A 24,293-nucleotide genomic window follows, 5' to 3' on the forward strand; every position below is an offset into this window, starting at 1 on the left:
GCCTTCTCTTCTCCAGACTGAACAAGCTAAGTGACCTCAGCTGCTCCTTGTAAGTCTTGCCCTCAAGAACTTTAATCACCTTGGTCACCCTCTCCTGGACACACTTTAATAGTCTGATGTCCTTCTTATATGCCCCAAAATGCACACAGTACTTGAGGTAGAGCTGTAATCATTGGAGTTTAGGTACCAAACACTTCATAACATAGTGAAGCCCTTAATTATTGTTCTTGATTAACATATCCTTTAGGTTAGTTATGGATCTGCTTGTTACTTTCCCAAGCAGGTTTGGTTTGGTTTTGGTTTTTTTTAATCATTGGTTGGTTGCTTTTTTGTCATGTCTTTGGTTATTCTTGTCAGTTCTCAGTCAGTGTTATCATTGATGCTGCAGCTACTGGTATGTTTGTTTTATATCACTCACTTTCTGTCTTGGGGCTCAGCAGCGTCATCTTTCCCTAAGCAACACTTCAATCTGACACTTGATGTTTATGACCAAAGAGAAAAAATGTATTTTATGTGATCATTTTTATAAGATTTTTACCAAGTTTGTGACATTATTTAAGTAAGAACTATTCCTCAACGTGATTTGGAATGTCACATGTTGCCCTTAGTTTAGAGCAGGAAGCAAAGCAACCGGAGTAAAACTCAACTTCCCGTGCATTTCTAATTCAAAAGTGACCCACAAGGTGTAAATTGTCATAATGTGCCAGTACCATGCATTGGAAAGCGAAGCTCATGACTCACAGAAACAATTTTACTGCCATTGTCAATAACCAGGAAAATCTAGAGTTCTGATGGAGTTGTCTAGAGGAAACCAAACGAAAATAAAGCATTGTACATACTTTGGTACACTTGTAAGTACAGATGTAATTGTGACTGCATATATGGTATCTGGGGTGAGGAAAGGGGGAAAGGAATTACTATTTCTTCAAGTCATGTTGAAAACTAAATTTTCAGAATATAGTGCTGGCAAATCCATAGTTGCTTTCCTTTCCCCAGTGCCACAGCAAAGGAATATATTTAAGAACCCTTTTTTTTTTTCTTTTAAAATGGCTTTAAATTTTAAAATAGGAGTAGATAGGAATTATCAGTGTCCTAAGGTACAGTATAAGACAAGTACACAATGGTTATTTCAAAAATGAGCATGTGTACAGTGTTTGTAACACTTCAGATACATCGTGACAAAAAAACACTAAGAGACTGCAAAGGCTTCAGGAATTATACTAAAACTTAAAATAAAGGTAAATAAGCAATGACCAAAATATTACTTATCCTGTTCCTTGAAAGATATTCTAATATTGCACTGCATTATTACATCCTACCAGTGAGATACGCAGCATTAAATATGATGAATTCTAGGATTGTTTAAAAGCCGCGATTATAAACAAAACTGCTTTATTCTTTGGGAATTAAAATCATGACCACAGTCAAACTATTCCCTGGCAAATATTAAAACACCACACACACATTTTTTTATTATTCCGTCTGGCCTCTCACTCAGTGGTAATATTAAGTACTTACATTATACATCCAGGGGTGGGGCATCTACAGCTTCTCCACTGTTCCACCTGTTCTGGTTTATTACCAGAGTAATTACCAGTGAACAACCTGTTCCACCACACCTGTCTCACTACCCTCATTGTAAAATAATTTCTTCCTTGTGTCCAGTCAAAATCTACCCTCTTTTAGTTTGAAATTATTTCCCTTTGTCCTGTCACTACACACTTTGGTAAAAAGTTTTTCTCTATCTTTCTTTTAAGCCCCCTTTATATATTGAAAGACCACTATAAAGGGCTCCCTAGAGCCCTCTCCAGGATGAACAACCCCAAATCTCTCAGCCTTTCTTCACAGAAGAGGTGTTCCAACCCTCTGATAATTTTCATTGCCAAATAGTCCCACTCTCCTTCTAGATTAAAATCTTCCACACTATACAGTATATAATTTCCACTCCAGCAAAATGTCTACATAGTTTTATTCAGTGTCCTTTTAATTTCATATCCATCCTGCTTTGCCTTTTCATTTTACTTTATTTAAATTGGCATGAATTAAATGCAACAAAGCTAAATGTATAATATTTACTGTGAGGAAACATTTGCAATTATCGGCAATAAAACCAGGATAAAATAATATAAATAGCACATTATCAAACATATAAAATACTCTAAATGTAAAAGCAAAAATTCCCATTTCTGAAAATCATTAGTCCTTCTTTTTTCTTTTTTAAATCTTTTTTTTCCCCTCAGTATAGATAAGATACTTTAGAATGATGAAGCTTTCCAGGTATTAGGAACTTTTGTTTCAAGTGCATGACCTAGGATTCTATTAATCATTAGTTCTGACCCCTACACCTCCCTGTAGACTCCTAGAGATAATGAGAAGAGTAGGGAATTATTGATTGAAACTAATGTCTTCCTTGTGGATCGTGAGCTTCTGTGTAAAATAAAATCAATCAATGCCAACTGAAAAGCATGTTAATCATAACGTATGAACAAATTATACTGTCTATAAAAATATTATTGTTAAAATGCTTGCAAAAGAACCAAAACTTTATCAAAACTTCAAAAAGTAAAAAAAAAGAAAAACAAACAAAAAAAAACCCACCAACCAACCAGCTATAATTTACATGATATGCAACATAAATTGTCTGACCACTTTGAATTCTGTTTCCTGAGCTATTCCCAATTTAGGAAATTTTTAGGGATTTTGGATATCAGGATCAATGTCCTGGGATCTCTTATAGCACTGTGTGGACAATAAAAGTAACCAGAACTCAAATCCAGACATGAAAATCTAATCCCAGAATTCAGGTGAGTAAATTTAAGATTTGTATCCTACTTTTCTCAAGCAATTAAACCACTTCTGTCATACCACTTTTCCTCTCATCAACTGTTTCTGTTTTCTGGAGCAAATAGCTGTTTATTTTTGTGTTACAAATATATATTGGACATAATTACTGGAATCTATTGAACATCTAAACGTTCATCCCACTTTTCTCAGGTTAATATACTTGTATTCTACAAAATGTTTTAGCATAACAAATTTTATTTGCAGATAGATACAACTGTTGTGAGAGAACTCAAACCATGAGTGCACATGTACACACGCTGTTATGAAGGACTTTTTGTCATTTGCTTTAGAACAAGTTTAAATTAGTGAAAGTACTGGACAAAAATAGAGAATAATTGCTACCTTCCAATCTTTCACAGGCTCCAGTTTAAAAAACTGATGAAGCTTGACTGACACACAGGGAAATTACTCTGGTAATAAACCAGATGCTATGTTGAAATATAGTATCTTATCAAAGTAATGCAACTGAGGTCATTGCTATGGAATTGGATTTCAAAAAAGGGACTAGGGAATGCTAGTTGTAAATAATAATAATATAACTAAAAGTGCAGGCAAACTACTGTCATAATATCACAAACCCTATATTCATGAATAAAAATTACATCACAACCCAACATACCAAATATACATTATGACTCTGTGTGTCTAGGAATGAAGCAATCAACACTAAATCAAGCTTGAAATCAGGGTGAACATTGATGCCATTTTTTCAGATTACATTAGCAATCTGCCATACCTAAAGACTGCTAGGAAAAAAAAGAGTAAATCAGCACTCTCCATCGTAGGGAAACATTTCACGAAAATCTCTGTTGTTCACGCTCTGCTCAGACCAAGCCTTAAACACTGCATTTTCATTTTTTTTAAAATCCTGGTTTTATCTATCTGCTATATACTGTCTTCCATTTTTTAGGAAAGGACCTTAGCTGATGTAGCAGCGGAAAGTGGAGTGGATTTTGGTAATCAACTCAGGACTTGATGTAAAAGCTATGTTGACAAGTACAATCTCAGACAATGCTTGTGAGGTTTAAGAGCCCTTAAATTACTTACTCTTTTTGCTGCAATAATTGACAATCACATTTCATTGCTCCAGGAAATATACAGCATAACTGAATATATTCTAAGGCACTTCTTTCCATTAAACAATGAACAAATGGTAGCCAGGTACAACTTGATGCATTTTAAGACTGTAAAAATTACCAGCTTTGGTACTGATTCTTCAAAACGCTCTCTTGCCAGAAGCTGTAATGCAATTCTTAGCTAATGTTTTCCTGTTAGTAGGTTAGCAGGTCATACTTACTATGCCTGCTTCCTTCACAAATGACTTTGCATTAATTATTAAAGGTCTAAGGTCTAATTCTGCTACCTTTACCTCAAAAATAGTCTCATTAAAATCAGGACTATAGAAAGAACAAACCTAAAGGACTATAAGAACCAAATCTTTGAAAAGCAAACTGGCATGAAAGAAACCCAATACCCAATGAGTTTTTTTCTTTTTTCTTTTTGATACCAGAAATGAAAACTCCAATAGTAATTATGTCCTGAACATCAACTATAATATGCATATATAAAATTCAAAAAAAGCACACTCTATGTCCTATTTAAGAAAGCTTAGGGAAGGATTTGTTTGTTTGGAGAATGGGATTCTTTATAAGAAAACAAACAAACCAAAACCAATTGTTTAGTTGTTGCATCCCTTAACCAACAGTATTTGACTTAATATCAGAGACAAAACTAGCTTATCTTAGACCTAATTTTATGTAATTTCATGTTCTGTCCAGAAGAAAACATTTAGCTGTGTTTGAAAGACTTTATTCTAGAAATTAATACAAACAGTACAGAGAAATTCAGTGCATTTCTTTAAAATATGTAGCTGGTAAATTCAGAGATGTGTACTTGTTAGTCAATGGCCAATTTATCTGTCAGCTTTACTTGCAAGCAGAAGATTATAGACAAGATAAAGCACTTGTTTACTCTTTCCTATATAATTGTGTTTATGCTATGTAAAACTTTTTAAAACTTAATTCACGAACAAATCCTATAGATCACAGTTTTAGTTTGTGCCTTCTTTTTAATTTGGGAACCTGGTAAGAGTTCTAATTGCTAACAAGTATTTTTGCTAAAGTTACAACTATGAATGACACAACAAAATAATTGTCTTCTTAAACAATTAAGTCTTATGATTTTACAATAAAACAGGAAAGAAGAGAACTACTGGATATAGTAGCACATTATGAAAGAGACAGCTAAGAAACTGTCTTAGAGAGTACCAAAAACAGTGAAAGGAAAATGAAAAAAATAGAATGTGCACGCTGTTCTATATTTAGCTTTGTGGGTACGCTCTTGAAATCTCCTTTAAGCTGTCTTCTTTGATAATCATAGTAAGACCAAATTCTGAGGCAACAGTAGGGTGTTTGCAGCAATATTTTTATCTAAGGACTCAAACCAGTCAGTATTCAAAGGCAGTCTGTGAATTTATTATAGTTCTATACATAAGCATCTTGTTTTTACTTTTGTGAAATGAGCCTAGATCAAAACATACAATTTTGCATTATCTATTTTAAATATGCCTCCAATTCCATTTTTAATATGAATGCTTGCTAATAGCCTTGCACTAGCAGACCTGTCTTGAAGATTGTCTCACTGTTAACATCTTATTTATCTGTAACACAAAAATTCATTTGTCTCAAAAAATTATTTCAAAGTGAAATATTTTCATGCCTCCCTGTGTATCAGCAGTTGTCCAGCTGCATGCAACCACTGCATCTGCAGTAAATCATATGGAATCATCATTTTAAGGAAGGAAGGAATGCTGGACATGTGAGGTATATTCTGATACTATACTCCAACTATAGTATCATTGGTATTTTTAACATTAATTACCACACTGTCACATTAACTTCCCAGTGTCATAAAACCTTTGAGGTTCTGGAATTTTTTTAATCTTATAAGGAATAAAAAGTAGGGGACAAAAGAATGCCATTTCACTGCTGATCCTATCATCACATGCAAAATACAACAGCACCACACCCTTAACATTCAACTGCATGTCACACTAAAACAAAAGTGAAAATTCTAATTAAAAAAAACCTTGTAACTGAAATATTTATACTGTTAGTAATATACCCTTTCTGGGAATTTCAATGGTATTGCCATTGCTGGTTGGGACACATGAAAATTTTGTCTATAGTGGTTTTATTTTTTTATGAGACACTACCAGTTTACATTACTCTTGTATTGGCAGAAACTGATTGAATAGATCTTTGCTTCTTACCATCAACACAGGCTGGCCTTGCTCTTGTTGTACCGGCAATCTGTCCTTTTTTACATGCACAGCGAGCTGTTTGTCGGGCTATAGTCCTTCGGGGCTGACTGCTATCTCTGTCCAAAGTAACAATCTCACATGTACCTGCAGCCAGTTGACCTGGAAAAAGAACCAGCAACAGGTACCAGAGTCACTGAATGCACTACAGGCAATCTGTTATAGCCGAGTAGAGTCATGGCCCTTTGTCACAGCAGACACTCCACAACAAATGGGCAGCCAGCTGATGGATATAATAAAACCAAGATGACATACAATTTTTCTTTGTGGTGGACATATGAACACCCTGCAAACTGGTTCTGTCAAGAAATTATTATTGTTCCATAAAAGCCAGAGAGCAGAGGTTACATAGGTTACTTTGGTTGGCTAAGTAAAGGAACAATCTGCTTTTCAGCAATGAAATTTAAATGGTGTGCTCTTTATGCACTTTCAGAAAAGAAATTATAAAGTATATGGAAAACAAAAAACTTCCCACATGTCCATGAACATAATGAAGTCTTAACTGCTTTGCATGTTGTTTTTGAAAGAAAAAGTCTTTCAAGGTATGACCAAATTTTCAGTCCTTTGGCTCTTGTTTCATCTAAAATGAATGGTAACTCATTCTTTACCTGACTCATATTTGAAGTACCTGGTCTTTTTTATTTTACTAAATTTACTATGTAACCATCCTGCACATGACAGTAAAATGACACTGGCCCACTAGCTCAGTAATGTTGTTTGCTTTTTATTGACTTCAATATATGTAGCTTTTCCTGAACACTAACAATATCCACACCACCGAACTCTGAATTTGGACTGTGCTAAAAGAGGGGATAAAAAAAAAAAAAAAATTGCAAAAATAATTTCATGAAGAACATTAACCTGAAGTAAATGTTATATATTTAAAATTATATGATTCCTCTGGTACAACCAACAGTATACTACTAGTATACCAAAATACTATCTTTTACAAGCAAGAAAGATACATGACTGAACTTCAGTGTGCAGAAAGACTTAAAAAGGTCCCAGCTATCACTTTGTATTACTTTTAATTTCTGGATTTTATGGTACAGTTGTAAATATAATTTCCGATAGACTTTGTCTTTATAAACAAGCAATTATAAACTGTCAGATGAATATGTGCAAAAATACATCCACAAATCACAAGATTACTACATTTTGTTTTTTTTTTAAAAAAGATTGGAACAAATGCAATATTGTATTTATTTAAAAAGTTATGCAGTTTAAATAATATTAACAGTGAATTATTTTATGTTGTTGAAATATTGAAAAAGAACAATGAGACAAAAAGCAGAAATTTAAAATCTACTTTAACATCAAAATTAAAAAAACCAAACAAACCACAAACAGAAAGCAACCTGAAACATATATGAATGGCATTTAAGTCTCAAAGCATAATGATATTTCTGTATACCGCTTTTGGTTTTTGTCTATTTAGAATACAAGTTTACCCAGTATATTCTTCTTAGACCCAGTTTCTGATGCTCCCTGTCGTGTGGATACTGTTTTGAAACTGTCAGAATAGCAAAATATTGTAGGCTGTCAACAACATTGCGACTGGTTCACTGCTAAGCCACCTAAAATTTATGTTGCTGTGACTGGTACACTGCAGTGAACTACAACACGGAACAAGGTACTCTACAAATTCATGCAAATATATGACATATACGTAAGTAATATATATTAGGCATTTATCGATACAGATATAACAGTCACGATAATGAACATTCTCACCGTAGTGTTTAATGACTGCTGGCAACTAGACTCATGAGCTATGGTCAGTCCTGGCTTTCTATTCCTTTCCATCTACTCTGTTAATAAAAACATCTTAGGATAAGCACACTGATAAGAGGATTTATATTTTACTGTTGTTTTTTTTTTTCTTTGTTTCCTCCAAAATCTTGGATTAGAAAGCAAAGATTCAGCCAGAAAAAAGGGACACATGGTTTCCCAAATAAGGACAAGGCCAATCCAGCTACACTGAAACATCTTAAACTGGGGGAAAAAAAGCATGCTTTTTTCCTCCATCTCTAATATATTTCATTCTGAGTTGTAGGAGATTTATTGTTCCCAAGGAATACAGCTGTCTTAGTAGATCATGTAAAAAAGACATAACCAGCGGTAGTTTTAGATCTTGACCCCTTTAGGCTTTTGAACATCATGATTATGGTCCTGCATTGAGAACAGAAATTGAATGGAAACCAAAGAAAAAGTGGAAGCATAAATATGACATGTGTAAATGTTCCTGAGAGTATGGCTTGCCACATAGTCCACTCTCTTTAAGTCTTTATGCTATTGTTCCTTTCATTGAAAGATATGGTGAATCATATAATCTAGGTGAATCATTATATAAACCCCCATTTCAGAGTTACAGCACAGAGAAGGTAAATAAGGACTGTAGTATAGAGAAACAAACAAACAAACAGCGAAGCTTTATGTCAAGATTATTTGTAGAAAGCAAAAAGCTTTCCAAGGAATGCAAGCAGTGACTAGCAATAAGAATACCTATAGATAGTCTTTTCTGCTTTTGGATCTTTCCACTTTTAGTTCTGCATAGGATCATTTTGAGCCAACTAGGCTATTTGGGGTTTATGATTATTTTCAGTTGTTTATTTTGTTCAGAGTCGATAATTTCTTTCAGGCATAGTGACCTTTTTTTTTTTAAAAAAATAAACTTTGAAAACTAGGATATCTAAATGGTAGCAATTGCTACACAAAGGTAATGTCACACTGCCTTTCAAGGAATTTTGTACAGCTCTTAAAAATAAGGGTAAATTGGAAAGATTTTTAGAACATTACATAGATTATTAAAAAAAAAATCATTTCTCTGTTGCCACTCTTGTTTCTATAGCAGAAGAAAATCAAAAGCTAGCGTTGAGCTGCAGCAGCCCTTCCCACATAGATGACAAATACTTTCTGGTCATTGTGTCACAGGGTGCAAAGATTGCAAGTATATTGAGCACTGTAACATAGTGTACATCCACTGTCCACTGGGCTTTAGATGGCTGTAAAGTATGAAAAGTATTACCTAAAGTTATGGAGGCCCATCTCCAGAGAGAGTCATCCTGTTGTAAAGCACATCCTCTCTGTCTCTCGGTAACTAGAGAGAAAGTCTACAGGAGTACTTTACTTAAACGACATGTATGCTACTTTTGCTTTTTAACAATTTAATCTAGAAATGTAAAGGACAAAATGATGGAACAAAAGGAATATACTCCTGTAAGTACAAAGTTCCAAGAACTAGGATACCCTTTATTTTCAGAGAAGTTAACATAGTGACCTCTTTCAAAGATATTAATGAATAAAGGCCATTCATCTGTGAGCTTCTGAACACTCTCCCCTCCTAAGCACAAAGAAGAAATCTCAAGGCAGCAGTGGGCAGAGTTGCACTGGAGATTTTCCACTTGAGAGATTTAGAGCTATGGAAAATCATAAAGACTCCATATTTTCAGTAGATCATATTAATGTACTTGCAGCACACAAAGCAATTCACTGTCTTCTAACCTGAATGAGACAATCTTTGGGGAAAAAAAGGCAAGCACCATCAGAGAACTCAGATTCATTCTATCCTCGTCTGAAAGTTTTTCTTCCAAGAAAATTTATTTTATAGACCAAGCATAAAGATTATTTCAGAGTTATCCTTATCCAGTTTTCCAAGCTAATGTGTGTAATGAGTGGGTATTTCTTTGTTATTGTTTTTGTTTTAGTATTATTGTATATGTATATAAAAATATTCATACATTTTATTAATATTTCTTTTATAACTTTCTTTTAGTAATTAAGAGCTCACTGGAAGTTATTTGATTTTGTGTTGCCACCATCTGGTTACTAAACTGAGAAAAGGTTCAGGTTCTTTAATGCTCTTTAGAATCACAGAATCACAGAATGGTTGGAGTTAGAAGGGATCTCTGGAGATCATTTAGTCGAAACCTCTGCTAAAGCAGGTTCACCCAGAGCAGGGTGCACTGCATTGCATCCAGGTGGGTTTTGAATGTCTCCAGAGAAGGAGAATCCACAGCCTCTCTGGGCAGCCCGTTCCAGTGCTCTGTCACTTTTAAAGTAAAGAAGTTCTTCCTCATATTCAGGTGGAACTCCCTGTGCTGCAGTTTGTGCCTGTTGCCTCTTGTCCTGTCACTGGGCACCACTGAGAAGACCCTGGCCCCATCCTCTTGACACCCACCCTTAAGATATTTGCAGGCATTGATAAGAGCCCCTCTCAGCCTTCTCTTCTCCAGGCCGAACAGCCCCAGCTCTCTCAGCCTTTCCTCAGAAGGGAGATGCTCCATTCCCCTCATCCTCTTCGTAGTCCCCTGCTGGACCCTCTCCAGTAGTTCCCTGTCTCTCTTGAACCAGGGAGCCCAGCACTGGACACAGCGCTCCAGATGTGGCCTCACCAGGGCAGGGCAGAGGGGCAGGGTCACCTCCCTCCACCTGCTGGCCATGTTCCTCCTAATGCCCCCAGGATCCCACTGGCCTTCTTGGCCCCCAGGGCACACTGCTGGCCCATGGGCATCTTGCTGTCCACCAGAACTCCCGGGTCCTTCTCTACAGAGCTGCCTTCCAGGAGGTCACCCCTGGCCTGTACTGGTGCATGGGGTTGTTCCTCTCTAGGTGCTGGACCCTACATTTGCCGTTGTGGAACACCATTAAGTTCCCCTCTGCCCAACTCGCTGACCTGTATAGGTCTCGCTGAATGGCAGCGCAGCCTTCTGGGGTATCAACCAGAACAAAGTACTACATTCTTAAAATGCCAGCTGATATGCCCCCTCTCTCCCATCCAGAAACACACATGGAATTCTTTCAGGAAAAGGGCAAACTACAGGATTCTGAATTAAAATTTTATGTCACACTAAGCCAAAAGCAAAAAAAAAAACAAAACACCCCACAATCGTTAAAATTCCAAATACAACAGGATTAGGCTTTCAGCTTTTAGCCTGTACCCATGGACTTGTTTAGAGTAATTGCTGTACTCAGCACCCAGCTTGCTTTTTTTCTGAATCAAGTGCCATTGTTATCAGTTCTGAAACTGCTCTCTCTGAGACTTTCATGGAAGACTGTAAGAATCAGTGAGTTTACGTACATATATTTTGCAGAAATTGCCATAGATACCTCAAGGGAAAACTATTATTTTTTAAGAAGTTCTTTAGTGCATACATTCTTGAAAGAAACATGTTTGTTACTGAAAAGTTTAAAAGTAAATGACATTTTTAATGTTTATTAGCAAGAGCCCTGTCAACCATATGCCATTGCTGATAGAACAAAGCTTTTGAAAGATCTGTGTTTTCTGTCATAAGGAAAACCTTTTAAATAGTAAATATTTTCATATTACATGGAGGATACATGGGATAATATTTTAATTTTCTGTGGAGGAAAATGTTTCTGTTCTCTAACAGAAGATAAAATCTGTCTAATCCACAATAATTACAAGTAGCAAGTTATAGATATTATGAATTTGTAATTTAGGCATGCTGAAAACCTGAAGAATTTCCCTGAAAATCATTTAGAGAAATAAAATCAGTTGATGAACTCATGCTATCTGAGGGTACAATGAAAATAAAACTCGATCTAAATACACGTGTCTTTCCAGGGTTTTAGACTTCATGCTCATCTAGAAAATCTACTTCTGAATTGTACATGCAGGCTTATATTATAGTTTCAGTGAACAATTTTCCCATGCATCACCAATTTGATGCCTAGCAACACAAGCTCTTTTAGTTCAAAATGCATCAACTTAGATATTATTAAAATTCTTGGCTAGATTCAGATACTCTTTTGTCAGTGAACACAATGCAGGAGTTGTTTCAAAATCAGATCATAGGAATACATTCAGTAGTTTTCTATTACAATATTGAAGTCTTTCTGACAACAGAGCCATGCCAACTCCTAAGCAGAGCTGTATATCAACAATTCTTACTGAAATAAGGGACAACTTAAGTATCTATCATCACTCATGATTTTCAGTTTGACTTTAACTTCAGCAACCAATATTTAAACGTTTTTCAATTAAAAAAATAAAAAGCATACATTTAAGTGGAATTTAACATTTTTTATGTTATATATTCTTCCTCAAAGAAAATGTCCCAAAAGATCTCTTACACTGAACATCATCCAATTTCAGACAGTCCTATTACTTTTTCTTTTTCAGTTCTAGTTCAAAATGAGAGAGATTACGGCAAGGAATTGGTTTGCTCCAAAGAACCACACTCAGTTTTAAGCTACAATAACAAAAATTGTGGAAATCCAACTACTATAAAATAAGAAAGAGCAACTCCCACGAAGCTTCTGAAAAAACATGTTTAATCTAAAGTAACAGACCAGAATTGGCTCAGCATCTGTAACCCAGTATGGGGAAAACCTGTTGAAATGAATCAGCACAATTTCAGAATAACTATATACATAAGAACATCACTTCAATCTTAACTTATGTGATACAAGGGCATTTCAATTTTTCAATAGAATATATTCATGGAAATACACTGTTTCCCTTTTCTGTTACTAAAATCACTGATACTGAAAGCAGTTCTTTCCAAGATGCTTCCTGTATCATTTAGGACCTTGTATCTTTCTGTTGAAACAAACATTACAGCTGTTTAAGGAACAGACTACACAAAGCAATTCTTCATGCTAGTGCAGTTAGACAACCTGTTTAAAATAAATAGTCTTTACCAGTTTCTCTTGAGGGTATGACTGTGCTGTCAGTAGAGACAGGACCAATGTCACTGCCTGAAACAAAAAGTAACTAATTTGCATAATCCTAATTTACTGATGTAACCAACAGGTGCTTAGTAAACTAAAAGGCAGCAGACAAATTTCTCAAAACTTTCCATAGATTTTCTTCATTACAGGTTCAAAGCTATATCTGGCTGCAATCAACCTTACTGTGTGACCTCTGTAGCTTCCCAGTCTTAAAAGGAGCGATTTAGGATTTTAGTGGTATAAAAGAAGTTGTCTCAAAAAATGTGTCTTTAGTGCTCATTTTATTAAGGAAAACTCACTGTAGAACCCAGTTAAGTAAAACTTATGAATAAAATAAGGAGAAAAATATGATGAATGCCTTTTCCTTTTAACCATCAGTTTAAGTATTTTTAGAGTTTCACTGCAATGAAACAGTACATTATGTCCCCTTAGTAATTACTAATCTGATTGCAATTTTCAGACTACCACTTAGCCATCTCAAGCACATAAACAGCACAGACATTAGGAGGATATAGTCTCCAGCCCTTCCATTCTGAAATAAGCAGTAAATTTTAATTAAGATAGATCCTACCCTTCTAAATACTTTCACTGGAAAGAAAATAGTCTGTGGAGATTCAAGATACGTTCAGGATCCATTTTGAGATTTCTTTTTCTGACAGATAAGACTAATGCCCAAACTTATTATACCTGATACTGCTATTGTATGTAATTGCTTAATATTTTGTTGTATAATTAAGAACAATTTTCCCTCTATCTTACTATTCAAACCATAACAGAAAAATAAATGTAAAAGCAAAGTTCAGTAAAAAAAAATTCAAGATTTATGTTTCTGAAGGTAATTATCAAACAGAATTGCTACAAAGAGAAATTCCACACCAGAAAAGGCTTGAAAAATCAAGCCAAGGATGTATAGATAAATGTGAAAGCAAGGCATTTACATATATAAACCTAATTCTAAATATTTTTTCCTATTTGGTACACTACGTTTTAAAGTAATTAATACCGATCCCATGTTTCAGGACGTGACAATGTCATTTCTCAAATTCCAATAGAGTCTCAGGGCAAAAAGAACACATTCGATATGCTGCATTTTACAAAAAAAAGCAAGAAAAAGAAAACCATGGCTGAAGCACAGTATTAAGAGAGATACTCATGGCCTTAGTGAGGGCTACAACAGGCCTTGCTGTCCCTGCCTGGCACACCCTGCCCACAGCCCAGGGCTCCACGCCAGCCACCCCTGGGCTGCCAAGCCCCATCTCAGCAGCACCACAGCAGGGCCGGCCTCCAGTTTTGAGTTTCCATGCCTCTTTTTGGACAACGACCTAAAAGCAGAACTTGCTAATAAGGAAATCATGTAACCAATGCTATCAAAAATAAGTGGAAATGGCAAGGCATTTGAGTCCTTTCTCTCTAAGTACATTCTGCCTCTGTGTAAGTCAGTGTGAACTGCAAATCTCAGCTACACAGGGCTCCTCCAAGAAGGACCTGCAGCTCCGACGGTGCCCTGTTCACTCCTCTTCACGCAGGTTTAGTTAATTGGCTCTGGAGGCCTCTATTGGTTACAAAAAGGAAATAACTGCTTGAATTCAGGATTAAAACGAAACTATGCTTATTTGCATAAGTTTGGAAGTGGCTGTCTATCACGTTCCTAAAAATATTTAAAACTGTTAACAAAAGAAAAAGAAAGAAGAAAAAAACAACCTTCCATGTCTTTACCAGCCTCTACATGTAAAATAAAGCTAGTCTGTTTATAAAACAAACAGAATAGCCATAGGGGTAAAAATGTTATTGGAGGGATGCTGATATTTCTCCTGAGAAAGACAAGAATAAAAAGCACAGGTTTGTCTAAAAAGCTCCTGACATTTGTTGGAACCAGAAGTTGTATGTCGGGAAGGAAAAGTCTGTTGTGTTAGCAAAATATGTCACTGCAGGGAGCATGAAATCAGACTGAAGGAACATGCAGATAAAGCCATATATCAGAAGCAGATATAATGTAGCAGCACAGGTAAACCATATTTTTAACTTCTCAGGTTTTCCTTTTTACAGTCAAACTATGTGTTGTTCTGGAATGACTTGATTGTTATTCCAGAATGACTAGAAAACTATTTACATAAGTAACACAGACTTTAAAATGTCATCATACAAGTGCCCTTCCTACAGGTTTCAAGAGCTGCACTGCAAGATCCTGGGTTCCACAACAGATTTAGGGTAAGATTTGGTCCAGTATGGGTCATGTGGGAAAGGAGATTCAACATGCTGAAATTGTGTTTTGATAGATCCTGTTGATACGGTTTAGTCCTTAAACTGCAGAAATAACAACCCCAAATTTCTAATTACAATCAGCCAGGAGGTAAGTTATATCATACGCAACAAGACCTGCGTCATTACTCCATGTCTGTTGGCAGGTTTGAAAACCTGGTGGCCAAAATATGCAGCTGAAAACAACAGCTACCTAAGTATCCAGCCTTGTTAGCATGCCATATGCTAACTCATACCTATGAATTAATAAAAAAATCAAATGATGGAAATTTTCCTTGGAAAATACCTTTGAATTAATAAAAAAAACCAAATTATGGAAATTTAAGGACAAATTTGATCACATGAAACATCCACTGTACTTTTATCAGATCTAAATAATTTCTTTAAAAGAAGCTTGTTTGAATACTGCTTGTAACATTACTCTTAACTTGTTGCAAAAGCCCATGACACAAATATTTATTTTCTTTCTAGTGATGGCACTGTGATGCAGTTGGTTTTTTTGGTAATCCGGATGGTAGGTTTACCCTGAAATCACCAGATAACAGAGAAAGTGTACTAGTAGCTGGTGTCATTCTTTGGCCATTTTTTTTCTTGGAAAGAGTCCATAAACATTCTCCATACAAAATACAGTCTCTCAAGACTTTGCACTCTGTTGTACTGCACTTACTGAGAACATATAGGTAGAACAGCTCACACATAACCACAGGGAAATATAAACTTATCTTACTAACACTGCAAAAGTAAACACTGAAGTAGCATGGTAACCATATTCAAGAAGGAAACAAATTTCAACACTTTTAAATGTCTACATTTGAGAAGAAATAATCCCCCTGAGTAATCTATGACATTAAGTAGAGGTATTATGGATGAACCGAAATCAGGGTTTGACGTTAAAAATATTAAGCAGACAAAGGATCCTCAGGCCCAAAAGTTCAACAGGCAGAATTTGCTCCTTTGGAAGTGCTTCTCTCTCTGCTGTCATTGTAAAGGAAGTTTATGGTGCGTAGGTTCAATTAAACTGGTGCTAGCCTGAATTCTCAAATCAAGCACATCATAAGGACCAGAACAGAATATCATGTATCTGCTGCATCTGCCATATCTTCTTTTTTAGCTTTCAGAGTTTCATTATTGATCACACAAGAACAGTGTAAATTCCTCAGCAGTACCTTCCTCTCCACATTTACTTCATGGAGCAATGAAGTCCCTCATTTCGGTGCTATGCTGACAGCATGGCTAGGTTTAGCACATGAGCCCCACTATTAAAGGCAAATCACTGGGGTTTTGGAAAATTACATTGTCTTACAAGTTAAAAAAACCAGATGTAGTATACTAAATAAATATAACCTTTCTGTTAGACTAATAACAAACTGCAGCACCAGCTAGAGGAAGTGAGCTTGCCAGGCTCCTTAACTGATGGATTTGAATGATGGCTTTCATTTTAAAGGGTTTGTCTGGGAACAGTGCTTTACACAAGTGCGACAGAGAAGCATGAGTATGCTGGTCATTATTTCAGCTGTTCTACAGATTTGGAGGAGTGATTTTCTATGGTCAGCTTCACTGCAGCATTTTCCATTTCTGTTTTGCTCAAAATTACTTACGAAGCAGGTGCATGCTGAAACTAAAAGTTTTCATGGATAAATCCATGATTTTTATATCATCATTCCTCATCCTCCAAGAAGATATCCATTTATGGGATAAGATTATCTTCTACACAGATAGGAGAGTGACAGCAAAAGAGGTTGTAAGTTGCTCACGTAATATCCAAGGCTGCCCAAAGACAGTGCAGTGAACGAAGACTACCTACATTCAGCACACCCACCTTTACAAATGAGTAAAGGGCTCAAGATTAGAGACACACGCAATACCTCTTCCTGTGTCCATTTATTAGGAACAATGTCTTCCACTGACACAACTAAGTGTTCAGTCATTGCATACTCACAACATTCATAATTTCACCTCTACACCATATAGAGGGGCTTACCCTCAAAGAAGGTACATGTCATGTATGTTCACACCAGATGTAAAAATAATCTCAAGATACTGACAAGCTGAAAACTTTTTATGTGTACAAATCCATTCTGTGCTAGACTTGGCAGCTGTAAAATAGACACAAACATAAATACTGACAAAAGCAATACTTCAAGGTATGTGTTCATACCATAGAAGGGAATGTTAAGAAGTCTTTGCACCGATAAACTTTTTAAAAACTTCACATTAACACTTATTATTATTCCCTCTATAACAAAGTCCATCTTTTTATGTACTGCTTATCAGTTTTACTAGCTAATAAAAAGTTAAACTATGCTATCAATTCCCAATGAATGCCTAATATATAATACTTCCTCAGATCAAGGTCCTTAATAAAAAGAAACAAAAATGAGGTCTGTCACTGTTTTACTTGGCATCGTGATGAGCTAAGTTTACTATTGCTCACGATATACCATCTTGAAATACACTTCCTAAGACATAGATTATACCATAGTTAACAGTTTTCTAAACACAAAAAATGCGTACTTAAACACAGATACATATATGCATACACATGTACTACTTCACAGAAGGATGTGTTGTACTGTATGACCTTGAAGACGATTCATAATGTCCTGCTTCTCATATTGATCATAAGATACAAGCTACTTCCCAAGAACCTTCAGAACAGCTGTTACACCAGAGTGAATCAGTAAATCTGTTAGTGGTGGCGTGGTCTCCCAACCCCCTGCATCTAACCTTTATTTCCATGACAGTGCTCAAATTATAACCAACACTGATGTTTGTAATGGATGCAATGGATACATCTGGTCATGATAGCTGTATCAGACTTAAAGTGGATTTGGGGGAGACAGATAATGAGATGATAGCCAGGGGCTAATTCTAACAATGCATCCACCTAACAGTGCTGGATGAAAGTCCAGCTCAAGCCAGGTCTGAAAGAAACTGACTCCTGTAGTTGATACGCAAAGGTGGCTGTAAGTCCATTCTCTTACTCCATGAACAGTGGACAGCGCAGGGCCCATGGAGCTCTCCTGCATGGCAGCAGCTGCATGCCAGGATCTCCCCTTGAGTACGGACACCTCTCAAGGTTACTGTGCAAGGCTGAGAGATTCCTTGTGGCAACAGATTCTCAGTGAATGATTAATAGCATGATGAAGTTTGAAATCGTAGCTAAGTAAAGGATTGATTGTGCACATATAATCCTTTAGATATAAACCATTGACCAAGCCAGAGACCTAGCTGCACCTAAACTCCCCTCTGAGGAGTTTATAGTGCAAAGGGGTCCTTTCTGAACCTCATGACTCAACAGGAGGGTCTCCCTGACAGCTTTGTCTTACCCTGTCCTCTGTGCAGTAAATAATCAAGTATGTCTTGCCATCAAATCTTGTTAAACCACTGTTGCATTTACTATCAAACTTTGTTAAATGGCTGATTTATACAATAAACATACTGTTGTTTCTCTCTTATGAGTGAAGTGTGCCACTCCTTCCATGACTGTTCTTTATAATGCTGTAGTGAATGGATGCAGTATTTTTACTTCACGATGTATGACTTTTAGTCCAACACAGAGAAAAATTTTGAAGTAGAAACTACCTGTTTAAGAAGAATTCCCACCTATTTCTAAGGGAATGCATATGCAAAAAAAGAATATATGTCAGGTCCAAGTCTGGCATTAGCTATGCTTTGTATTGTTTGTTCTCACCTACTTCCTAGAAGTTTATCACCACAATACTGGCTGTAGTAAATATTAGTGTTCTGAATGTGTCTGGTGGATGACACTAAACTATCCTCTCAAATTTGGGATTAAGTGTACCATAAACCATCATAAACTATATTTCACCTTTCATCAGCTAAGTCTCTAAGAAGAGAAACTAAAACGATTTAAGATTTGATCCACTCCATGGGTCACACTGAAGCAGAACTGACCAGCAGGTCTCCAGTGCAGAGGACAAAGTGAAACCTGCCAGGTTAAAGATCATTGAGTGTAACTACATGTCGATCGTCATCCAGAGGAAATGCTGAAGAAAAACTGTTAACATTATGGAGAAGCATTAAAATTGTCTGCCTTCCTTTTGGTGAATATACTTAATGTGTTTACGTTGGTGATACTGATACTGCATTTCTGTGGTAATGGTATGTAGGCAGGAGAAAGCATAAAATTCATGGACAGGAGAATGATCCCACAGGGATAAGTAAGAAAGCAGCAAAGAGAGATTTATTGAATGAATGTTTGCACTCACCAGATATAATAAAACTTGAACGATATCAAGCAATTCATGTACATATATGAGATACACATGTTGACCACCTATGGCCTGCCCTTCTTCTTTTAATTTTCCCAATGGCAATATAACATCTTGAACGAAAACCGACGATAAGCTGGTAGGAATCAGAACAGAAAAGCTGGCAATAAATATTTCATTAAAAAAGGTTTTCTGAAAGGCCATATAACCTTTTGTCTAAATTCTTCAAATCCAAAATGTATTAGGTTCAAACAAAATAAAGTTATTTTAATTAGGTATAATCTGAATTTATACAGCAACCATTAAAGGGAGAGTCATTATGACACTGAGACAAATCCAATCATTTAGGCCAAAGACTGAGTAGAGTACCTCCAAAGAAAATAGGCCAATACAAGTGTGTATTACCTAAGGGACAGCTAAGGGTTGTAAACTGAATGATTAATCACAGCTGTAACTACACATCACAGTATTTTTGTGTATGTTGACAAACATACATGCATATATTGGTCTTGTCCCGGGGAGGAAAAGAGCATAGGGCGACAGTCTTTTTGCAATATGGAGAACATCACCCAGCCTCATTGCAAGAGAGCCATGCACAGGAAGCCATCACTGTGTTATTATCAGTAAGATGAAGGAGCGCATTAAATAACAATTACATGGTCTTGGTTTAAAACAGGAATGGCAATCAAAAGACTAAGATTCAGTTTCTGATGTTGCCATATATCTTCTGTACTGTCTAACCATTTCACTCTTGTTAACAGGAGGATACAACACTATTTTCAGTGAAACTACACCACCGTCAAACTCACAGTAGCCCAGAGCTGAAGCCATGAGAATTGTAGTGTTAATCAAAATTCAGTTGTTCTAATCTGGTGAAACCTAATGAATTAAAGAACTACAATCCTTCTCTAGTCTTAAGTGAAAACAGTTGTACATCTTCTGTACAACACGAATCTTTGCACAATGACTAATCCTGTTCCCAATAAAATCAATGGAAGTTTTACCACTAACTTCATAGTCAGCAGATTCAACAGAATAGAAAGTCTCCACACTCCCAGCACCAGCCCTTTAGCAAATTTGTGTGGCATCTTAAATAACTGTGGTTCTGACCAAGGACATTTCTCAAATGAATTCCTATCCAAATGAAAGCTCTATTTTAAGAACCATCCACTTTGCCTGACTTTGTATGTACCAGAAGTCATGGCAGCAGCTCTGTACAAAGGTGCTCTGGGATCAGGAAGCAGAGAGAGATACAAAGCCGAAGGCACACTTCTTCAGAATGAACTGTATGACAGCTCTATGGTCTCTATCTTTTTTTGGACTAGGTGACCTCCAGACACCGCTTCCAACCTAAATAATTCTATGATTAAATGATTCAAATAATGTAACACTACACACTAGTGCACACTGCGCATACACTGTGTTTATACTGTCATATACATAACTGCTTGCTTATGGTGGTTGATGCTTTAGTCTTTAAAACATGTGAATTTGGTTCACCGCTTCTATTCTAGCAATTTCAAGTAGACAGTTTCTCTTTTCTACTGCTTACCAATTCCATATACTAACATCAACCTGCTATAACAGAACTGCTTTGTTGATTTGAAATAAGATTATTCCAATACCATTCAATTTAATACCCAAATTCTGATATCTTCAATCAAATTAAGCTGGTCACTGCTGGAAAAGCAAATTCAGCAAATGATCCAAAGACCTTTATAAGAATATAATGCATACATAAACTATTTCTAGACTATGCAAACCTCCTTAAGAGAATATAAAACTACATGTATTATAGAAACAGTATATATATATATATGTCTATATAGTACCTGTGGGTATAATGTATAATATAAACTGTGTATACTTTAAAGTTGTTAGCCTATATTCAATACTGAAAGAAAATCAGATATGCTGGAAATTTGCAGTAGTATCCAACCAGAACATACAAGTAAAATTATTGCCTAAATGGCAAATATAAATAAATATGTGTACATATATATGTATGTTTATGTATGTGTGTGCTTCTATATGTTTTGTGGATGGATTATAGACAACATCTACTAGGAAAGAAGAGTAAATTATGGATGAAATACATATATTGTGAAGGGATGTTTTAATGTACACATATTGCATCAAGTTGACATGTATGCATTGCTCTTAAAGACCTTACACACAAAAATGTATATACTGCTACTAACTTACGTTATTCTATAGAGATCGGCAGTACCGTTTCCCCTGCAGTGTGGCCCAGTTGTATATGGCTATATAAACACAAAGCAGTGAAGAACCAGGCCTTTGAATTGCAAGGAAGGGGAAATTTGGCTCCATTTTCAACAATGAATATTTAATGGTTCCCTGTTCCACTTACATCTGACAATACTTCCTACCAATTATCCTTTTCACCAACTCTAGCAGTAAAGACAAGAATAAAATATCAGAACTGGACTGGTTGCTTAACCCTTCACATAAATCTCTGCACACTCAGGCAAATGCAATAAAGTCAGAGCGCTTTTTTTTTTTTTTTTTTTTTACACAAAAAAGCAAATGTAATAAAGTCAGAACACTTTTTTTTTTACACCAAAAAGTTCTCTTTTTTGATATAATTGTATAACTGATATGTTGCACCCTCTCCTATGCAATGAGAGTTTCATAGACATTACTGAGATTGTATATATAATCTTATATGCATAGATGCATGTCCATATGCACAAAGACAACACAGACGCATATCATATCCTACCATATCCTGGGATAAGATATTTCTTAAGGTTGTTTTTTTTTTCTTTCCTCTTATTAGAAAAAATAATTGATAGTAGTTACTGTTTGATCAATACAAAACTGGAAAAAAAAAACACCCAACAGTAAAAAAGAGAAAATCCTCAAGATATCTAGGCAACCAATCCTCTCCACATTGTACAGCTCTCTTGAGTGAAGAGACTTCCTTGGAGCTGGTGAAAAATTAGCATCTTTGCCAAAGTCCCTTGGTGACAAAAGACACAGATTTTGATATTTCAGCTCTAAACAAAAAGAAGTAGAACCAACAAAACATAAAAGAAAATAAATCTATTTAATAATCTGATTATCTTTTACCTTCCAGTTTTTCAGTGATGGAGCTGTATCCAGTGACAATGTAAACATTTTACTTTGCACAATGTAAGAACCACAATAGAAGAGTGTAATTAGTGCTGGAAAGACATTCTCAAGGAAGTACTTTGATTTCAAAAGACTGTTGGAGTGATTGTCACCCCTGCTGTGCTTGGATTCTCTCTTGATGTGCATAAAGTGTGAATGCAGAATGCATTATTATGAAACTCACTTGTCCTTGCATTTGTGTGTTCATTGCTTTTGCCATCTTGTGGTGACCAAAAATAGAAACCTACAGAGCAGCATATTATTCACACTATAATAATGTTGCTGCATTTTTTAATGAATTCTTCAGTGCACATGCTGAAGATCTACAACTCAAACCATGCTCTGCATTTTGTTGTTTATTTAACAAATGGGCATTCATTTTCCTTTTAAGATTGAGCTCACTGGAAAATAAAAACCATAGTCTAAACACTGAAAATAAGCACAAACATGAAATGATTTAATACTACATATCAAAATACACTATGAGAACTTTTTTAAAGGAAGTGCTGCTATTCTCTCAGCACATATAAAGGCAACACCTTTATGAAAATTGCCATGTAGCCCAGCTATAGAACAGTTGAATGTGTGATAAAAGAAATTGGATTTGGACTTCATAAACCAGTCAATAATTATTTATGGAACAGAGTAATTTGCAGGCTTTCATTTGTGGTTTCTTCTTTAAATTATCAAGGAAAGCAATGAATATAAAGTATTGACCTCTCCTAACTTTAACATTTAAAAGAAGCAGCACATTTTTTAGTTAGTTGTCCCAAAGGAGAGAAGATGAGGCCTTCTGTTGCTAAGCAAGGGTTTGCCAGTTATTTCAAGCTTTAGCTGAGTACAAGCAATAATCACTACTGCCTGAAATATATTGGAATGGAAGTACATGGGACCATTCATGACACTTCATCAGCATGCAAGAGGCAAACAGTGTGACTGCAGTGATTGAATACAGGCTCAGACTACTGCTTTAATCTCCACCTCATTCATTCAGGCTTTACTTTTGGCACAGCTGTATGATAAACACTTTGACATTCTTCCCTGCCCACCCTCCTTTGGAATCCCATGATTGCTGTGTGTATGTTTGTTACGCATTTAAGGTAGTCAATCTTCTCCCCCCTGCCCCACCTCCCCCCCCAAAAAAAAAAAACAAACACCAAACAAACAAAACCAAAAAAACCCAATAAATATTTAGATATGGGTAATCTACAGGTTAACTACTGTTACTATCAAAACAACATTATTTTACTGAAAGGGAACTAAGTCATGTTCACTTTGCTTCTGCAGAAATCTTAAAATAAAATCTTAAAAAAAAACCAAGGTAAATTTATAATTAATACTAATTTTTTCTCCTAACTTCTGTGCAAAATTGCATATGAATATTTAAAATAAATAAAGTAAAACTGGCTTAAAATGGGATTACACAAAATGTTAACGCAATTTCTGATGTTAAAGAAAATACAGTTCATTACTCAGTATTGTTTTCTTTGGTTTGTTGGTTTTTTGGGGTTTTGTTTCTTTTTTTTGTAATTTAATCATTTTATTGTATATCATACATGTTCTCACCAAGAGGAGCTCATATGCAGTTCCATATCACCAGTTCCCTGAATTTGCCTTGGCTTCACACCCAGCAGGTACTAAGGTTCTGGAATAGCTTAGGGCCTAATTGATAGTTTAAGCATACTAGGTAACTCCGTAAGCAGTAGGAACATCTACAGCTGGGTAGCAATTGTTTTATTGATGAGACACGTGTCAAAAAAATAACTTCTCTTTTATGTTACTTCTTCCTCATATTAAAATACCTA

General features: G+C 35.8%; 1 protein-coding gene across 6 annotated transcripts in view; it reads right to left on the bottom strand.

Annotated features, from left to right (window-relative positions):
• Positions 1-24,293, bottom strand: part of TAFA5 (TAFA chemokine like family member 5) — a 522,400-nt gene that overhangs the window by 245,596 nt on the left and 252,511 nt on the right. For all 6 annotated transcript variants that reach the window (XR_013929223.1, XR_013929224.1, XR_013929225.1 and 3 more), the window contains one exon: positions 6,116-6,265. Coding sequence is in view for 3 of the 6 variants with exons in the window: in XM_080394109.1 (XP_080250235.1) it covers positions 6,116-6,265 (150 nt within the window). In the remaining 3 variants the exon portion in view is untranslated. The remainder of the gene's footprint in view (positions 1-6,115; positions 6,266-24,293) is intronic.

This window comes from Falco punctatus, assembly GCF_963210335.1.
Source record: "Falco punctatus genome assembly, chromosome: 6".
Lineage (NCBI taxonomy): Eukaryota > Metazoa > Chordata > Aves > Falconiformes > Falconidae > Falco > Falco punctatus.